This window comes from Oratosquilla oratoria, unplaced genomic scaffold, assembly GCF_046742065.1.
Source record: "Oratosquilla oratoria isolate Oo_2021 unplaced genomic scaffold, ASM4674206v1 SCAFFOLD69, whole genome shotgun sequence".
Taxonomy (NCBI): Eukaryota; Metazoa; Arthropoda; class Malacostraca; order Stomatopoda; family Squillidae; genus Oratosquilla; species Oratosquilla oratoria.
The window spans coordinates 562,366-580,673 of record NW_027467733.1 but is presented as its reverse complement, the minus strand read 5'-3'; the positions used below and the strand labels follow the sequence as shown (position 1 = coordinate 580,673).

The window sequence follows — 18,308 nt, the reverse complement described above, 5'->3', positions numbered from 1 at the left end:
ACACGTCGTTAGGAACTACAAGGGCGAGCGGCCATTAAAACGCACAGGGGAGGGGAGGGGTGGAGGGAGGGATGGAGTGAAGGGAAGGATGGAGGGATGGAGTGAAGGGAGGGAGGGATGGAGTGAAGGGAGGGAGGGATGGAGTGAAGGGAGGGTGGGAGGGAGTGAAGGGAGGGAGGGAGGGAGGGAGGGAGGGAGGGAGGAAGGGAAGGAGAGAAAGGGGAAGGGCTGCATGTATATAGAGAAAACATAGGATATGGAGATAGGAAGAGGAAAGCGGGGTGGGTAGGGAGGGAGGAAATTAGGGAAGAGGAGGAGGAGGAGGAGGAGGAGGAGGAGGAGGAGGAGGAGGAGAAGGAGGAGGAGAAGGAGGAGGAGGAGGAGGAGGAGGAGGAGGAGGGTATGAGAACAAGTCTTGGGAATGGTGACAGAACATTTCAGTTCTACAATTATTCCCACGTAAGGTAGAGACTGGTCTATGAAGAAATGTGATATGATCGAAAATGGGAAGAGACGAGAGTAGGGAGAGGGTAGTTGGGAGAGGGGGGGGTACGGGTAGGGGATGGAAGAAGGGGGTAGGGAGGAGGTAGGGAGGAGGTAGGGAGAAAGGGGTAGGGAGAGATAGGTAGGAGGTAGGGAGATTAAGGGGTTGGAAGTGGTGGCTCAGGCAAATTCATGAAAGGAATCAATAGATGTACTTAAGGACTGTAAAAAATAAAATAAAATAAAATAAAATAAACAAAATATAGATAAATGTTGGTAGGAGACGTATCGAGTTAAAGTATATGTGTGCGTGTGTAAGCGGTATGTTCGTTTCACATGTACAAGAACATATTTGAATATAATAATGCAAAATACAATATATACATAGGCTATTTTGTTTTAAGTATACATTGACAATACCCACACACATTTTCTTATTTTAGACAGAGGGTGAAATGGTTACGGGGAGAAGAAAAGAAAAACAAAACAAAACAAAAGAAGAAAAAGATGGAGAAAAAAGGACGTAAGTAATCAAGCCTTTGACGTCTGTCGGTAGGGACCTCACAAGCTGAAGACAATCGGCCAGAATAAATCTAGCACAGACGCCAAAGGGTCGGAAAAAGAAATGAACGCATAGATAGAAACACTGTTCAAGGGTTCACTTGCAAAGCAGGACGTGACGTCATGTCCGCCTTGGGGTGGGCGGGGCGGAGGCGGAGTGGGCGTGTCTCATAAAGCATTGCCTTAATTAACACAGGTACAGTTGGTGGGGGAACAAGAGGGGAGGCAGCAAAGATGGGGAGGGGGAAAGAGAAGGGGAAAATAGAGGGGGAGGGGGGAAAGGGGAAAGAGGGGGAAAGGGGGAGGGGGGAAAGGGGAAAGAGGGGGAAAGGGAGGGGGAAAGGGAGGAGGAAAGGGAGGAAAGGGAGGAAAGAGACGGAGGAGGAGGGGGGAGAGGTGGAAAGGGAGGGGGAAAGAGGGGGAAAGCGAGGGGTAAGGATGGGGGAAAGGAAGAATGGAGAGAGGGAAAAGGGAGAGAGCGAGGGAAAAGAGGGGGGAGGGAGGGAAGGTAAGAGGGAAAGAATAGGGGTAAAGGGAGGGAAGATGGAGGGAAAAAGAGGGAAAGAAGGGAAGAGCGAAAAGGGATGACAGGGAGGAAAGGGATGGAAAGTGGGAAGGGAACGCAGGGTAAAGGGAGCCACGAAGAAGGGGTTGGGGGAGAACTACAATTGTGGGGGGAAAATAAGACATTTGTTTAACACGGAGAAATGGTGAAATGTTGAGAAGGGGGAAAAGGTGGTGTGAGAGGAGAAGCAAAGAAGATGTAAGGGGAAAGGAAAGAGGAAAATGTGGGAAATGTAGAGGAAAGATATGGTGAGAGGGAAGGGAGAAGAAAAGGAGAGGAGGGGAAGAAGAAAGGAAGGTGAAAGGCAAGAGACAGAAGAAAGAAAAAGGGAAGAGGAAGAGAAGAGGAAAGAGGGAAAAGGATGAGGAAGGGAAGAGGAAAGGGAAAGGGAGGGGAAAGGAAGGGAAAGGGAGGGGAAAGGAAGGGGTAAGGGAGGGGAAAGGGAGGTGAAGGGGAAAGGGAGGTGAAAGGAAAGACGGGAGAGGAAAGGAAGAGGAAGAGGAAAGGGAGAGGAAAGGTAGAGGAAAGGAAGGGGAAAGGAGGAAAGGGATGGTACAGATGGATCAGGGACGGGAATAGGCAGTAGGAAACAAAAAGGGCCAGGAAAAATAAACAAACAAATGGAGGGGGTGAGATGTGTGGGGAGCAGGGGAGAAAGAACAGCATTGGGGGGATAGACTGGAGGAAGGGAGGGCTTTCGGAAGGGGAGGGGGGGAGTACATTCGGGTGGATGGGAGAGGCAGGAAGGGGGGAAGCTGGAAATTAAACGGACAAAAGGGGGGAAACTACAATGTTGGGGGTGAAATGGGGGAGATAGGTGAGGAAGGGGTGAAGGAAGTACAGCGCGGGAGGTGGGGAATGACGGTGAATGGGGGAGGTATAGGGAGTGTTGGAGATGGTTGAATGATGATGGAGAACATTATAATGATGATTTTGGGGGAAAGACGATTGGGGAAAACAGAACGGGGGGGGGGTGGAGGAATGCGAAAATACGGAAAAGGGGGGAGAAGACTAAAGTTTAGGGAAGTGGGAAGATTTGATGGGTGAAAGAATCTGGGAAGGGGGAAGATGGGGAAAGTGAAAGATGGTGAAGGGGAAAGATGGGTAAAGTGAAATGTGGGGTAGGAAGTTGGGTATAGAGAGGTGGAGAGGGTAGAAAGGAACGGGGGTGGGGAGACAAAATGGGGGAAAAGGAATGGGAGGGGGGAAAGGGAATCTGGGAAGGGAAAAGGGAATGGGGCGGGGGTGGGGAAAGGGTATGTAGGCAGGGGAAAGGAAATGGGACGGGGAAAGGGTAATGAGGGAAAAGGGTAAAATACTGGGGGATAGGAGAGCTGGGAAGAGGAAGGGCTGGAAGAAAAGATTGTGGAAGGGGGGGTAAGAGACGGGGTAAATGCTGTGGGAGAGGGGGGAAGGCTGGGGTAAAGGAAAAGGAAGTGGACGAGAGAAGAATGACTGCGGGAGAGAAAGGGGAGAGGGGGTGGGGAGGGGAAAAGGGGGTGGGGGAGGGGAAAAGGGGGTGGGGGAGGGGAAAAGGGGGTGGGGGAGGGGAAAAGGGGGTGGGGGAGGGGAAAAGGGGGTGGGGAGGGGAAAAGGGGTGGGGGTGGGGGGAAAGGGGGAGGGAAGGGGAAAGGGGGTGGGTGACGGAGAAAATGTTCTGAGGGTGGGGAGGAAAGGCTGTGGCGAAAGGGGGAGGGGGGAAGCCTGTCGGGGATGGGAAAAAGGGTGCGGGGGAGGGAGAGGCTATGGGGGAGGAAGGAAAAAAGGCTGTGGGAGAAGGGGGAGGGGGAAAAGGTGGGAGAGGAAGATGGTCATGGTAGGGAAGGAGGAAAGGTCTGTGGACCGTAGGGGGAGGAGCTGTGGGGGGAAATTAAATAGTTGTGGGGGAGCAAGATATTGTGGGGCTACAGGAAAAATATGGGGAAGGAGGAAAAGGGTAGGAATGGGTGATGTAGTGCAAGGGAAAAATGGGGGAGGGAAAGGTTGGGGGAGGAAAATGTGGGATAAGGAAAATTCGGGGGTTGGGGGAAAAGGTGAAGGACGAAAATGTGGGAAGGGGAGAATGTTAAGGAACAAAAATATATTCGATCGAGAAAAATATTGTGGGGGGATGACGGGGGAGGGACAAGGTAGTGGGTGGGGGTATTTCGGAGGTGGAAAGGGTGACATGGGAGAGGAATGGGACGAAGGAAAAGGGGGGGGGAGAAGGGAAGAAGGAAAAGGGGGGGAGAGGGAGAGGATGGGGAAGAAGGAAATGGGTTGGAGGTGGGTAAAGGCTGTGGGGTGGAAACGGTTATAAGGGAAGGGGAAATGGGTTGATGGGGACGAGGGGGTGAAATAAGGGGGGAAAGTGGTGAGGTAAAAGGAACAGGTTGTGAGGAAAGGTTGTGTGGGGTAAGCTCTGATGGTAGGGGGGAAGGAAGGCGGGGGGAAATTGTGGGGAAAAGGTGGAGCGGATAATGAGGAACTGTGGGGAAAAGGGGAAAATGAGGGGAACGGGGGGGGGGGAAGGTAGTAGGGTTGGGAACGTTGCCGAGAATGCGAGAGATTGTGGGGGAAAGGCTTGAAAGTTACGAGGGGAAAGGGAAAAGGAAGGAACGGGGAACACGTGGGGGGGGGAATAAGAAAACTACGATGGGAGGGGGTAGTATGGGTGGGGGGGGAGATCAGGAAAAGATCCAAGGGCCGAGGGGGGTAAAAGCAAGAAGGGGGGTGGGGAAGGAAAACCTGGGGGAGCGGAAAAGACGGGAGAAACATAAAGGGACAGGTGTGAGGGAGGGAGTGAGGGAGTGGGAGTAAATGGGGATTAAGACGGGGACAAGGAAGTGGAGAGGGGAGAAGAGGGGAGGAGAGAATAGGGGAAGGGAGACGAGAAGGGTGATGATAGGAAAGAAGATGGGAAGGGGTAAGAGAAGGGAGAGGAGGGGAAGTGAGCAGACATTGGGAACAGGAGAGAAAACAGAAGAGGGAAGGGGAGGGGAAAGGATAAAAATAAAGTATGGTGGAGGAGGAGGAGGAAGGGAGGGGGCAGGAGGAGAGGGAGTGAAATAAAAAGAGATGAGTTGGAGGGAAGGATGGAGTAAAGAAGGAGGAGGGAAGGAAGGAGGAGGTAAGAGGGGAGGAGGTAGGGGGAACAGGGAAGATAAAAGGGAAGAGGTGTGAAGGGAAAGGGGAGGAGGAGAGAGGGGAGACGGGAGGAGGGAAGAGTGAGAGGGAAAAGGGGAGGAGGGAAGAGCTGAGAGGGAAGAGGGCAGGAGGGAAGGGGAGATGGAAGATGGATGGGAGAGGGAAGATGGGAGGAGGGGAGAGAAGGGTAGAAGAGTGGAGGAGGGATAAGGAGGGCGCAATGACAGTGATGAGTAACGGAAGAGGGAAAGCGGGGGACGATAGGGGAGTGGGGGGGAGAAGAGGGGGTTAGTGACCAGGCCATAAAGGGGAGAAACGACATTGGGAGATGGGAAGAAAGAAGTGAGATGAGAACAGGGAGGGGAGAGAATGGGGGGAGGGGTGTTGGCAGCAGGCGAGGAGGGGAGGGGGGGTGTATATATATGGATATGTGGGGGATACCTGGGAGATTACATGAGACTGGGGCAAGGAGGGGCCAACGGAGGGGAGGTAGGGAGGGAGGGAGGGGGGATATTGGGCTGGAGTTATGAAGGAGAGATCGCAATGAACAAGGAGGGCACCTGGAGGGGATGAGGAGGGAAAGAGAGAGAAGACGACTTGAAGGGATAGGAAGGGAGACAAGATGGGAGGGAAGAAGTGGTGAGAATAAAAGATGAAATGAGGAGATATGGGAAGAGGGGGAAGAGGGGGAAGAGAGGGGAACTGCAGGGGAGGGGGAGGGGGAGGGGGAGGAGGGAAGAGCAAGGGAGGAGGGGAAGGTTATAGAATGGGAATGGGGTTAGAAGAGGAGGGGAAAAAGTGATGGTAAGACGTTAAAGAAAGGATGAAAAGATACGAAAAGGGAAGATGTGGGAGAAGTGAAGAAGAGGGGAAAGGCGAGGGGAAGAATAGAGGATAAGAAAGGAAGGGGGACCAGATGGCGAAAGGGAAAGTAGAGAACGTACGGAAGGAGGGATAAGGGAGGGAAATGGGAGGGAAATGGGAGGGGACAGGGAGGGGAAAGGGAGGGAAAATTGAGGGAAAGAGAAAGGGGAAGGAGGGAAAGAGGAAGGTGGAGAAAAGATGAGGGAAAGAGGGGAAAGAAGGGAAAGGGGAGGGAAAGAGGGAAATTTGAGAGAAAGACGAGGGAAAGAGTGGGGAAAGTAGCGGAAAGGGGAAGGAAAGAGAAGGGAAAGAGGAGGGAGGACGGGATTGCACACCAAGCAGTTAAAGGGCACTTTAAAATTGTACAAAACATTTTGTTTCAGATCACACAGACCTTGCGGTCCTATTAAAGCAATCAATCCTTAAATCTAAAAAGACATAAGAATTAGTGTCACTGAAGAATGAGACGGAAGCTGAAGATAAAGAGAAGAAAGAGGAGGAGGGAGGGAGGAGTGAAGTAGGAGTGAGGTAAGAGCGAGGAGGAAGGACGGAGGAGGGAGGGAGGGATGAGGAAGGACGGAGGAAGGGAAGGAAGACGTGGAAAGGGGAAATGGTTTGAGGGCGTGGTGAGGGGAAAAAGAAATAATGGGAAGGGGACATGGTGAGGGGAAAATGGGGGGAACGTGGGTAGGAGAAAGGGAAGTGGGGGGAGACGTGGGTTGGAGAAAGGGAGACATAGGGAGGTGGACTGAATAGGTGGACATGGGTTGGGGAAAGGGAAGTGGGGGGACGTGGGTTGGGGAAAGGGAAGTGGGGGGACGTGGGTTGGGGAAAGGGAAGTGGGGGGACGTGGGTTGGGGAAAGGGAAGTGGGGGGGCGTGGGTTGGGGAAAGGGAAGTGGGGGGACGTGGGTAGGGGAAAGGAAAGTGGGGGGACGTGGGTTGGGGAAAGGGAGACTTAGGGAGGTGGACTGGATAAGTGGAGGACATGGGTTGGGGAAGAGAGGGAGTGTGGTTGAGTGTGGGGAAGGGGACAGAAGGAAACTGGGAAGGAAATGGAAGAGCGGAGGGCGCGGAGAGAGAAAATGGGTGAAAAAAGTGAGAAATAAAGGAGAAGGAGAGGAGGGTAAGGAAGAAAAGGGATACGAGGGGAAAGGAAGAGTTGAGGGGAGGAGAGGGTGAGGGGAAGAGACGAAAATTAAGAAAGAAGGGACGAACAGAGGAGGGCTGAAGACATGAAAGGTGGAGGAGGGGAACCGTGGCGGTAGGGGGTGGAACAGTGTGGAGGTGGCGGAAAAGGAGGAGGAAAAGGAGGAGGAGGAGGAAGATGAGGAGGAGGAAGATGAGGAGGAGGAAGATGATGAGGAAGGGAGGAGGAAGGAGGAGGAAAAGGAACAGGGGAAGAAGAAAAGGAGGAAGAGGAGCGGAGGAAAGGAGGAGGAGGAGGAGGAGGAGGAACAGAAGAGGAGGGTGATGATGGACAAAGGTTGAGGTTGGAAGAGGGAAGAAGGATCTTTGGAGTGGGTGGGGGGAAGGGGAAGTAAAGGAAAGGGGGTGGGGGATGGCAAATAAATGGCAAAGGACAGTGATGAGGGGGAAATCATTTAAAAGACGGTGAAAAGGGGAGAGATGAAGAAGTGGACGGGTAGGAGGAGGAGGAGGGATAGTAAAGAAGACAGACGTGAGGAAGAGGCTTATCATAAAAGAGGGAGAGAAATGAGGAAGAGTGGGATGATCAAGACGAAGGAGAGAGGGAGGAGGGGAGGAGGAAGAAACGGGGAAGGCGAGAAAGGAGAGAATGAAAAGGAAAAGGCAGAAGAGGAAGGGCAGGAATGGGGAAACGAGGGAGAGGCAGAGTGAAGGTGGGCGAAAACCAATAGCAAGAAAATGAGAAGGAAAGCGAGAGATCATTGGAAAGACGACTGAAGTAAAGAAAAAATTAAAAGTTAAGAAAAAAAAAGTGAAAGGAGAGAAGGAAGAAGAGTAAATGAGTTCGACGAGACGAAAATTCGAAGAAGACGAAGAAGACGGGGTGCGGAATCAAGTTGCGAGGGAGAGAGAGAAGAGAGAAAACGGAAGAGGAGAAACGACACACAGGAGAAGCGAGGGAAAACGGGAATGGACACTGAAGAAAACGAGAAACTATAGGGAGGTGGCGGGAAGGAGAGTTGCGGTTATGAGAAGAGAAATGTGGAGAGAGTGGAGAGGAGAAGGGGAGGAGAGGAGAAGGGGAGGAGAGGAGAAGGGGAGGGGAGGAGAGGAGAAGGGGAGGCGAGGAGAGAGGGGGTGTGTGAAGAGAAGAATAGGGAGGAGAGCTGAGGGGAGGAGAGGAGAGAGGAGGGAAGGATAGGAGATAGGAGAAATGAGGAGAGGAGAGATGAGGGGAGAGTGGGAATGTGGGAAGAGTGGGGATGAGGAGAGAGTGGGGATGAGGAGAGAGTGGGGATGAGGAGAGTGGGGATGAGGAGAGAGTGGGGATGAGGAGAGAGTGGGGATGAGAGGAGAGGGTAGATGAGGGGAGGTGGGAGAGAAGATAGAGGTGAGGAGGGGAGAAGATGTGGGGAGGAGAGGTGGAGGGGAGGGGGAAGGGGGAGGAGAGGTGGAGGGGAGGGGGAAGGGGGAGGAGAGGTGGAGGGGAGGGGGAAGGGGGAGGAGAGGTGGAGGGGAGGGGGAAGGGGAGGGGAGAGGAGTAGGGAGTACAGGTGAAGGGAAGAGGGGAGGGGAGGAAAGGTGGAGGGATGAGAGAGGAGGGGAGTGGAGGAGAGGAGAGGTGGAGGGCAGAGGGGAAGGGAGGAGAGATGGGAAGAGGAGAGGGAGAGGTGAAGGGAGGGGAGAGGTGAGGAGAGGTGAGGAGAGGTGAGGAGAGGTTAGGAGAGGGGAGAGGTGAGGTGAGGGGAGAGGTGAGGAGGGTAGGGGAAAGGAGATGCGTGGGGAGGAGACGGGTGAAGAGGAGAGCAGAGAAGGAAGACAGGGAAGAGAGAGGGGAAAGGAGAGGAGAGATGAGGGTAGGGCAGGGGAGAGGTGTAGAGATGAAGGGAGAAGAGAGGATAGAATAAGTTAAGGAGAAAGGGGTGAGGGGAAAAGGGAGCAGTGAGGACAGGGGGAGATAAGGGGAATGGAGACAAGGTGAAATGAAAGAAGAGGGGAGACAAGGGAAGATGTAGGGAAAGGAGAGGAGAGGGGAGATACGGGGAGAGATGGGGAAAGAAGAGGGGGAGAGGTGAGGTGAGGAGAGGGGAGAGGGGGGGAGAGGATATGAGAAGGGAGATTTGGGGAGAGGGTGGGAGAGATAAGGGGAGGGTATCAATCATATGCATTCTTGGGAGTCCAGGGCCCAGTCCGAGGACCAAGTGCCTGTCTGTGGGGCTGCACTATACTGAGAGTGAGGAAAATATATGGAAGACACAAGGAAGATAACAACAAGTCAGATGCAACAGAAAATGGGACGTGTAGCTGACAGTGATCGTGGGAAGAATAGGAGAGGAAGGAGAAAAAAGAGAAGTACATTAAGTAGTTTAGAAAATGTCTTATATAGAGTCAAACCTTAAACCTAGAAATATAGCAAATGGGAGAGTATTTATGTTTAATAACTAAAATTGAAATATGTGGATGGGAGAGTTTGAAATTAGTACACAATGGGAGATGGGAACGAATTGAAAATGGAGGGAAAAGAGGGGAGAAGAGGGAAGAGAGGGAAAGTTAAGGAAAGGTAAAGAGGGAGAGGATAAAGGAAGATGGGGAGAATGAGGAGGAAAGGAGAGAGGGAGGGGTGCGAGGGTGCGAAAGATGGATGCATGGATGGAGTATGAGAAGAGAGGGGAGAGGAAGAGCGGGAGAGAGAGGTGAAAGAGAAGGGGGAAATGGAGAGAGGGGAATGGAAGGAGTGAGAGTGGAGGGAGAGGGGGAGAGGGAGTGGGGGAGAGAGGCGGGAGAGGAGTAACGGGAGAGGAGTAACGGGAGAGAGGGGGAGTGGGAGTGGAGGGAGAGGGGAGAAAGGGGAGAAAGGGGAGAAGGGAGTGGCGGGGGGAGAGAAGGATGGGGGGAAGATGGGTGAAAGAAGGAGAGAAAGGGACGGGTCGCAAGATTTAGTAACAGAGGTGGGAGGGGGGGAGGGGGGCTAAAGTCCAGAGGGGCACAATCACGTAACAAAAGTCCACGGGGGAGGGGGGGGGGGGAATTCTGCACTCTGCCTCGTTCTCCCAAACATCCACCCTTTCTGGACGGCGGGCTACACTCCCGCTAATGATCACGGGGTTCTACGTCGACTCGCCGTCCAGAAATGGCGGGGCTTCAGGCCGTGAGCTCAGACAGTGACCATCACGAACTTTTGAAAGCAACTGTATATGGTTTTCGATGGAGAGGTAACGCTCTTTGATACAGAACACAGGGATTTACTTATTTATGTTTAGTCAAGGCATATTGGGGGATACCAATATTTGGGGACGAGGGAATGTGGGAAGCAGATGGATATATATATATATATATATATATATATATATATATATATATATACTGTATATATATATATATATTTGAATAATTCGCTAGTGGACAGCGACATCAATCATACAATCCATGACCGGTCATGGATTGTATGATTGATGTCGCTGTCCACTAGCGAATTATTCAAATATATATATATATATATATATATATATATATATATATATATATATATATATATCCATCTACTTCCCACATTCCCTCGTCCCCAAATATTGGCATCCCCCAATATACCTTGACTAAATATAAATAAGTAAATCCCTGTGTTCTGTATCAAAGAGCGTTACCTCTCCATCGAAAACCATATACAGTTGCTTTGTCGAGTGGTTAAAGGCGGGTGCTGTGGACTCTCTCGAGTCTATAGGCGGTGGTTCGAATCCTCTACGCGACGGTCATGGATTGTATGATATATATATATATATATATATAATATATATATATATATATATATATATATATATGTATACATACATCCACACACACATGATGTATATGCATATTGCCACAACCAATGGACGTACTTGGGTTAGGATATTAACAGCCTAGTCTCTTACCACAGTGCTGCAGAGGCTTCAAAGGCCTGAAACCTCAAAGCCGAAGTCGACCACAACTGCGATCCGTGCACCACATTTTCCACAACACCGCCAACCGGTGTCCCCCCACGGTTGCTGACGGGGTTGTGAGGTTAGGGTTGGGTGCAGTTGGGGTCAACTTCAACTTCACAGCTTTGTATGAAATTCCATTCCTTTGCAGAAACGGAAAGTGGAACGAGACTGGCCTCATAATTCCAAGGCCCGGGTTCGATCCTTGGTTGTGACAGCTAGGTTAGTTATCTACATGACATATCTGTGCATTAGTGGCTTCTATCACATATATATTTTTTTGGGGGGTCGAGGGGAAAGGAGATAAAAAGAGGGTAGAAGAGAGGGGAAAGCAAGCAGGCAGGAACATTAGCGCCGAAGTGCAAGCATACGATAGGAGTGGGGCGGAAGAGGAAAGGGTAATATGGAGGAGGAAGGTCGAGGCGGGCGGAAGAGTGGGGGAGAGAGACTGGAGGTTGAACGTAGAGGGAAAAAAAAAGGTAGTTGGGGATGAGGGAGGGCGAAAAAGGAGGGAGGGCGAAAAAGGAGGGAGGGCGAAAAAGGAGGGAGGGCGAAAAAGGAGGGAGGGCGAAAAAGGAGGGAGGGCGAAAAAGGAGGGAGGGCGAAAAAGGAGGGAGGGCGAAAAAGGAGGGAGGGCGAAAAAGGAGGGAGGGCGAAAAAGGAGGGAGGAAGGAAAGGAAGTTCGGAGGGAGGGAGGGAGGGAGGGAGGGCGAAAAAGGAGGGAGGAAGGGAAGGGAGGGAAGGGAGGGAAGGGAGGGAAGGGAGGGAGGGAGGGAGGGAGGGAGGGAGGGAAGGAGGGGAGGGAGGGAAGGAGGGGAGGGAGGGAAGGAAGTGGGGAGGGAGGGAGGGGAGGAAGGAGGGAGGGGAGGGAAAGCGGTAGGGATAGTGGGAAGAAGTAGAAAAGGAGGTAGGGAAGGGAGGTAAGGGAGGACCGGTATTTGGAGCAATAGCAGAGGCAAATAATTGGTTGGATGATTGGGCGACTGGTGTCCCAATCACCCAACTAAATATTAGTACGGCAAAAATAAAAAATCAGATCATAAACAGAAAGAGAACGAGTACAGAAACGCTCGAAGAAGGAGAGTAAAATAATAATAATAATAATAAAAGAGAAAGTATAACCCCCGCTATAACGCCTGTCTGGCCCACACAACCTCGCTAAGATGACCACAACCCCTCCCCCCAACAACCCAACCCCCACCCCGCCCCCAACCCTTCCCCGCCAGTCTTCAGCCCTCTTACACATACACCACACCCACCGCCGCCCACCGGTGGAGTCCCGGCCCCCGCAGGGTGGGTGGCTGAAGAGGGCGGTGGTGGGTGTCTCGTGGGTTGCCCTCTGAAGGGGCAAGGGGGGAGGGGCAGAGGGAGGGGGAGGGGGGGCGTCCACAAACATAACCTGAATCTGCCAAAGACTGCCATTTCAAGCCTGCTGAGCCAAAGCCCTTTTTCAGCATCTTCAGCGCCTCCTTCGAGAAACTCATCTTGTGGGGGGGGTGCCCGCTTGTAAACCCGTGCGTACACACAAAAGATGTGTAAACACGCGCACCCGTAAATACAAGAAAAAAATATTTTCCGCACATACATGTACACATGCACACGCACACAAACACACACATTAAACTCGCAAAATTTAGGTAGACCAAAATATATTTGCATACTTCCTCCACCAGTAATATAACGAAGGAAGAAAAGATTCATACACATACATGCCAATACACAGATTAAAAAAAGACGAGAGGCAAAGACTAATTATACACGAGCACAAGCACACAATGCAAACTATGTATAATTATACAAACATTACATATACACAAGTATAGACTACATGTAACAAAATTATATTTACAAACATACAAGCTCATCCAAATAAATCATAGAAATGTGCTGGCGTAGCCTTAATCTTTCAATCACAAACAGACAGACACACACACACATACTCTTCCTCTCCTCCGGGAGGAAAATAGCTGTCGATCACGAGTCCAACACGTGATCCAAAACCATGGTGAATAACACACAAACACACAGGGTGTCGTGTATGGATTAAATGATCAATTTACATAATAATAGAAATATATTTTATACTGAAAACAACCTGGCCATGCCTTGAAGAATTCTATGAACTACTTTAATAACTTTATTCTGGGAAAGGACCAAACTAATAACTGGGCTTACAAGGTACAAAGGACTTGAGCTATTACGTGGTCGCCTGATATACAATTACTTCAAAGCTCAGCATGACCAGTTTCTTCAATGAATTAATTATCAAATGAAGAGGGTACACTGTACTAATATTTTTATTCAAAGTACAATAATGAAAATATATATGAATTGTGTTAATTAGTTCAGCAAATTTTTGCATATACAAAAAAAATCATGTGTTTGTGTGGCTTCATCCACACACCTCTCTCTCTCTCTCTCTCTCTCTCACACACACACACACACACACACACACACACACACACACACACACACACACACACACTCACTCCGCTTGCGGGTCTAGTGATTAGCGTCAAGACCCATCACTGTGGTGGAACCGAGATTGCATCCCAGTAAAACAGTGACAAGCCCACTATACTGAACCTTTGGGCAAGGGGACGGGTGTGTGTCACAGCATTACCCATGGATGGTCTTATGCGAGCACTGAGCTCTCGTCCTTCTGGGTAATAACTGTCGATCACGAGTCCAGCACTTGATCTAAGATAATGTTTCATCACGTGGGCGTAATACCTCAATCTAATCCTTTTGGAGGACGAACCTGAGAATGGAGGATTACGATGCCACTTCTCTTGTCAATGAGACCGGGCGACTGGCGTCGGTCCCTTTCCCATTCCCGGTCAAAGCTTGGAATGGATTCATTCCCGCTTTACATATACATAGAGCCAAGCATGATTCCCTACATTCACGCACACACCGACCACACACACACACGTATACATTCATCAAAGTATATCGGTAACATATTTTCAGTTCGTTGGCTGTTGCCGGTTACCTAGAGACCGGGGGTATTCTGCAAGAGAACAGGGGCAACGGATTGATGGATCAGTTCGAATATAAAGTATACACACACTCGTACACACACCTCATACAGACTTTGTGAACACATGTGATTACACGCATACTGTACATTTATACACAAACATTTACACTCACATATGCATGCACAATACATACGTGCGCACACACATTAACTGAGACACATGAAAAGAAACTGAGTGCATAGTATATATAACAAAAACACAGACACAAAACACACAAATACATACATACACACACACATACATACATACACACACACACACTCATGGAATTCCAACACGTGCACATGGCGGCGGGGCGCGCGTGCGCACGCGCGGTTCGAACCATATGTCAGCAGAGGGCAGCAGAAGGGGCAGCAATATGGTCAGCAGCAGGGGCAGATGGCAGACAGGCGGGTGAGGCTCGGGAGCAGTGAGAGGACACCCACCAGGTCAGCCAGTCAAGTCAGTCAGTCGATCAGTCAGCCAGGACTGACTGAACCATTGGACCGACTCACTGGCCGGCCTCAACTACATAGGCTCTGGCAGTGATTCTTTTTTTTTTTTTTAATATATTTTTATTTTATATATACTTTTTTCTTTCTGGGCGTTACAGCGTTATAGGAGGGTTCTACTGCAATTAGTAATACAAATGTTCTAATAATTACCGTTCGGGACCAGGGCAATCGGGGACCGTGATACTCGCTTGGTTCTGTGGTAGGGGCCATGTGATGGTAGTAGTAGTTGTGGTAGTGGTGGTGGTGTAGGTGATGGTCAGGGTTGGTAGGCGTGTGGTTATGAGTATGTGAATGTGGAGGTTTGGCGATGGTCATGGAAGAGGGAAGAGGGAAGAGGGGAAGGGAGGGAGGGTGTGGCGTGATCCAGATGTTGATGGTATGGAATTGATTGAGATCATTTTGAGTGCAGTCATGGTTCAATATGTGTGTGTGTGTGTGTGTGTGTGTGTGTGTGTGTGTGTGTGTGTGTGTGTGTGTGTGTGTGTGTGTGTGTGTGTGTGTGTGTGTGTGTGTGTTTGCGCGCGCGTCGGGAAATGGCAATAAGAGGGAGAGGTGCGCCAGTAAATACCAGGTGTACATGTGCATGTAATGAGTTTGGGTAAATGATATATGGCAAGAGAAAGAAATTGGCGGACACGATAGCGAGGTGTGTGTGTGTGTGTGTGTGTGTGTGTGTGTGTGTGTGTGTGTGTGTGTGTGTGTGTGTGTGTGTGTGTGTGTGTGTGTGTGTGTGTGTATGTGTGTTTTTTCAGGGGCGGGTAAGATTTTGGGGTGCACATATTATTTATAATTGCAACAATGGACGTGAATATGGGGGCACATTTCGAAAGTGTGGGTGAAAGAATGAAGAGGTGGGGGTGAGATGGGTGTGAGCGTTAGTGGGTGAGGGGGGGGGACGAGGGCAATGGGGGCAGTTATTAATGTTGGGTAATTGGGCATGGGTGGAGAGTAGATGAGTAAATGTGGGTGTGAATGTTGGTGGATGGGCGTGGGTGTGGGTAGGTGGAAGTGACCGTGGGCGTTATTTGTTCGTGGTCAAGCAGTGGGTAGCATGATGGGCGTGTCATGTGCACAGTAGCGTAGCCGTACAAGAACATATAAAAGGTGTACAAATATCACAGTTGTGTTCATTGGTTCAAGAGTACAAGAGCACAAGTGTAAATGAATCAGAAAAAGAATTGTGGTGTGTTTGTTGCATTGAGTGAGTTTTTGATTGTGACGTCGGTTAGCGATATGGTGGTGGTGGTGGTGACATTGCGATGTTCATAACAATATAGCGTTTGGTGTTACCATGTAATAGGGTAATTTATATGGGGGTAATGTGGTTGTATGTATATGAAGGAGTGTATAAAATTCGTGTTTTAAAAGTGGTGTATACAGTGTGGTGACAGGAGTGTTGGGATGTGGTGGTGTTAGGGACGTGGTGGTGGGAAGGGATTGCGGGTGAAAGAGGGTATGGGTTATTAGTGTTTGTGGTGGTGATAGGTGGTGATGGTGGGTAGTGGCAGTGGGTGTTGTTGGCAGTCGTTGTTTGTTGGTGGTAGTTTGTTGGTTTGTTGGGGGCAGCATTATCCAAATCAGGGCGGCCACGGCAGCGGCATCGTGGGCGTGGGTGGGTGGTCGGGCCAAGTGGGCGGGCGGGCGGGCGGGCGGAGGACCGAGTGGGCGGGCCGAGTGGGCGGGCCAAGTGGGCGGGCGGGCCAAGTGGGCGGACCGAGTGGGCGGGGCCAAGATGATGGTGGTGACGGGCCAATGAGGGGAGGGAGAAAAGGAACCAGTTAACAGATACTCCCTCGGGTGCGCGCGCAAAATAAAAATTATATATTTATATATGAAAATAAAAAACATTTTTTTTTTCAATGCATGGGCGTGAACGGGCGCACGCGCACACATGCCCGGTGTCAGTAGGCACTGACACAAAGACCATACGGACACCAGAAAATTTACACATTACATATGTATATATATATATATATATATATATATATATATATATATATATTGGCAGTGCACCATGGTCCTATATATGTGGTCAGGCCCGTCACAACAATACATAGTATGGTCAAATGCTAAAGAAATGGTAAATATATACAGAAAATATATTCATTATAGTAACGACAAAGAAAGACAATATATATGCAGGCAATATATTTTCAAATATAACAACATTGGCTAGGCAAAAGTCAAATATATGCAGCCATTTCTAACACATATCATGAACAGATGGATAGGAAATAAAATAAAAATAGTCTGAAAAGTAAAATTAAAATAAAAAAGTGTAAGACCTTAAGGTTAAAAATCATATTTCATATATATATTATATATGTATATTATACATTATATATATATATATATATATATATAATGTATATATATATATAAATATATAAATATATATATATATATACATACACACATACATACACACACACACACACACACAATGAAAATATGTAGCGTAGCTACAGCAGTAGGAACATTTAAGACTAACAGACAGATTTCAACAATCAACATAAAAATAAAAAATAAAAATAAAAAAAATGAAGAAAACACAATAACAGGGGACAGTAATGCACCCATCATGACAACCTTAGCAACAACGACAGCACCAACACTGAAAACACACCAGAACAGGACAGTTTCGACACAGAATGTCACAATCATACAAGACAAGACAAAACAAGACACGACAGAGCGATTGGTAGTACTACGAGGTCAGCTCTGAACTCGACGTAAACACACACACACACACACACACACACACACACACACACAGATCTCATCAGAAAAAGGCATACCTATTATTTTACATTCCCATATCTAAAACAGCCTCCTCCTCCTCCTTCTCCAGGCTACACACTAAACCCTTCCCCAACCTAAAGGTAGATGAAGAGGGAAGAGGATGATGGAGGAGGATGGTGGAGGGGGAGGATGAGGGAGCGGAGGCGAGGAATGAGAGAATGAGGCGAGGAATGAGGGGTAGAATGAGGGGAGGAAGGGGAAGGAAAAGGGAAAGGGGGATGAAGGGGAGGAGGACGAGATAGAGAGGAAGGGGAGGAGGAGGAGGGGGAAGAGTTGAAAAAAGAAGGAGCAGCAGTGGAGGAAGATGGAGTAGGGAGATGCAGGAGAGGGATGGGAATGGACGAATAATAAGTGGACTAGGGGAAGGAGGAAGAGGATGAATAAGAAGATCAGAGAGGGGAAGACGAGTATGACAGAGAAACAGGAAATCCAATAGAAGAGTAAAGGCAAAGAGTACAACAGAAGAGAGAGGAAGAAGAGGAACGGAAAAAAAGATAAGGTCTCGAGATAATAGAGACTACAAAAGGTCGAAAATTCGGGTTGAGAATGAAGGAGGGAAGGAGTGAGGGGGATGGGAATGGGAGTGGGGGGGGAAGGAAAATGATGGGAGTGGAGGGGAGGAAACGGGAAGGAAAGGGCTGGAGGAGGTGGGGAGGGAAAGGGAGGTAGAGAGATGGGAGTGGAGGGGGATGGGAGTGGAGGGAAGGTACAGGGAGGGAGGGAGATGAGAGGGGAGGGAGATGGGAGGGGAGGGAGATGGGAGGGGAGGGACGGGGAGGGACGGGGAGGGAGGGAGGGAGATGGGAGTCGAGGGGAGGAGCAGTGAGGGAAAGGGATGGGAGTGGAGGGGATAGGAGTGGAGGGGATAGGAGTGGAGGGGATGGGAGGGAGGGGATGGGAGGGGCCGGGAGGGACGGAGAAGGAAGAGGACAATAAGGAAACAAGAGGATGGGAGGTGGTGAATGAAGATGAAGACGAAGAGGAGAGGGGAAGAAGGAGAGTAGAAGGGGAGAGGGGAGAGGAGGGGAAGGGAGGAGGGGACAGCGGGCGAGGAGTGAAGGGGAGAGGAGGGAGAAGGGAGAAGGGGAGAGGACAGAAGAAGGGGAGAGGAGAAGGCGAGAGGAGGGAGGAGGGTTGTAGGAATGCAGACGGGTAAGAGGAGAGGGATGGCGAGCTGCGTGGGGGATGGGTAAAGGATAATGAATATGGGGTGGGTACGTGGAAACGCTGGTAATGGGGAGTGGGGGGCAAGCTGTGGAAATGGG

General features: G+C 49.9%; 1 protein-coding gene across 4 annotated transcripts in view; it reads right to left on the bottom strand.

Annotated features, from left to right (window-relative positions):
* Positions 1 to 18,308, bottom strand: part of LOC143023897 (heterogeneous nuclear ribonucleoprotein K-like) — a 185,791-nt gene that overhangs the window by 66,921 nt on the left and 100,562 nt on the right. For all 4 annotated transcript variants that reach the window (XR_012966238.1, XM_076182559.1, XM_076182561.1 and 1 more), the window contains one exon: positions 14,392 to 14,435. Coding sequence is in view for 3 of the 4 variants with exons in the window: in XM_076182559.1 (XP_076038674.1) it covers positions 14,392 to 14,435 (44 nt within the window). In the remaining variant the exon portion in view is untranslated. The remainder of the gene's footprint in view (positions 1 to 14,391; positions 14,436 to 18,308) is intronic.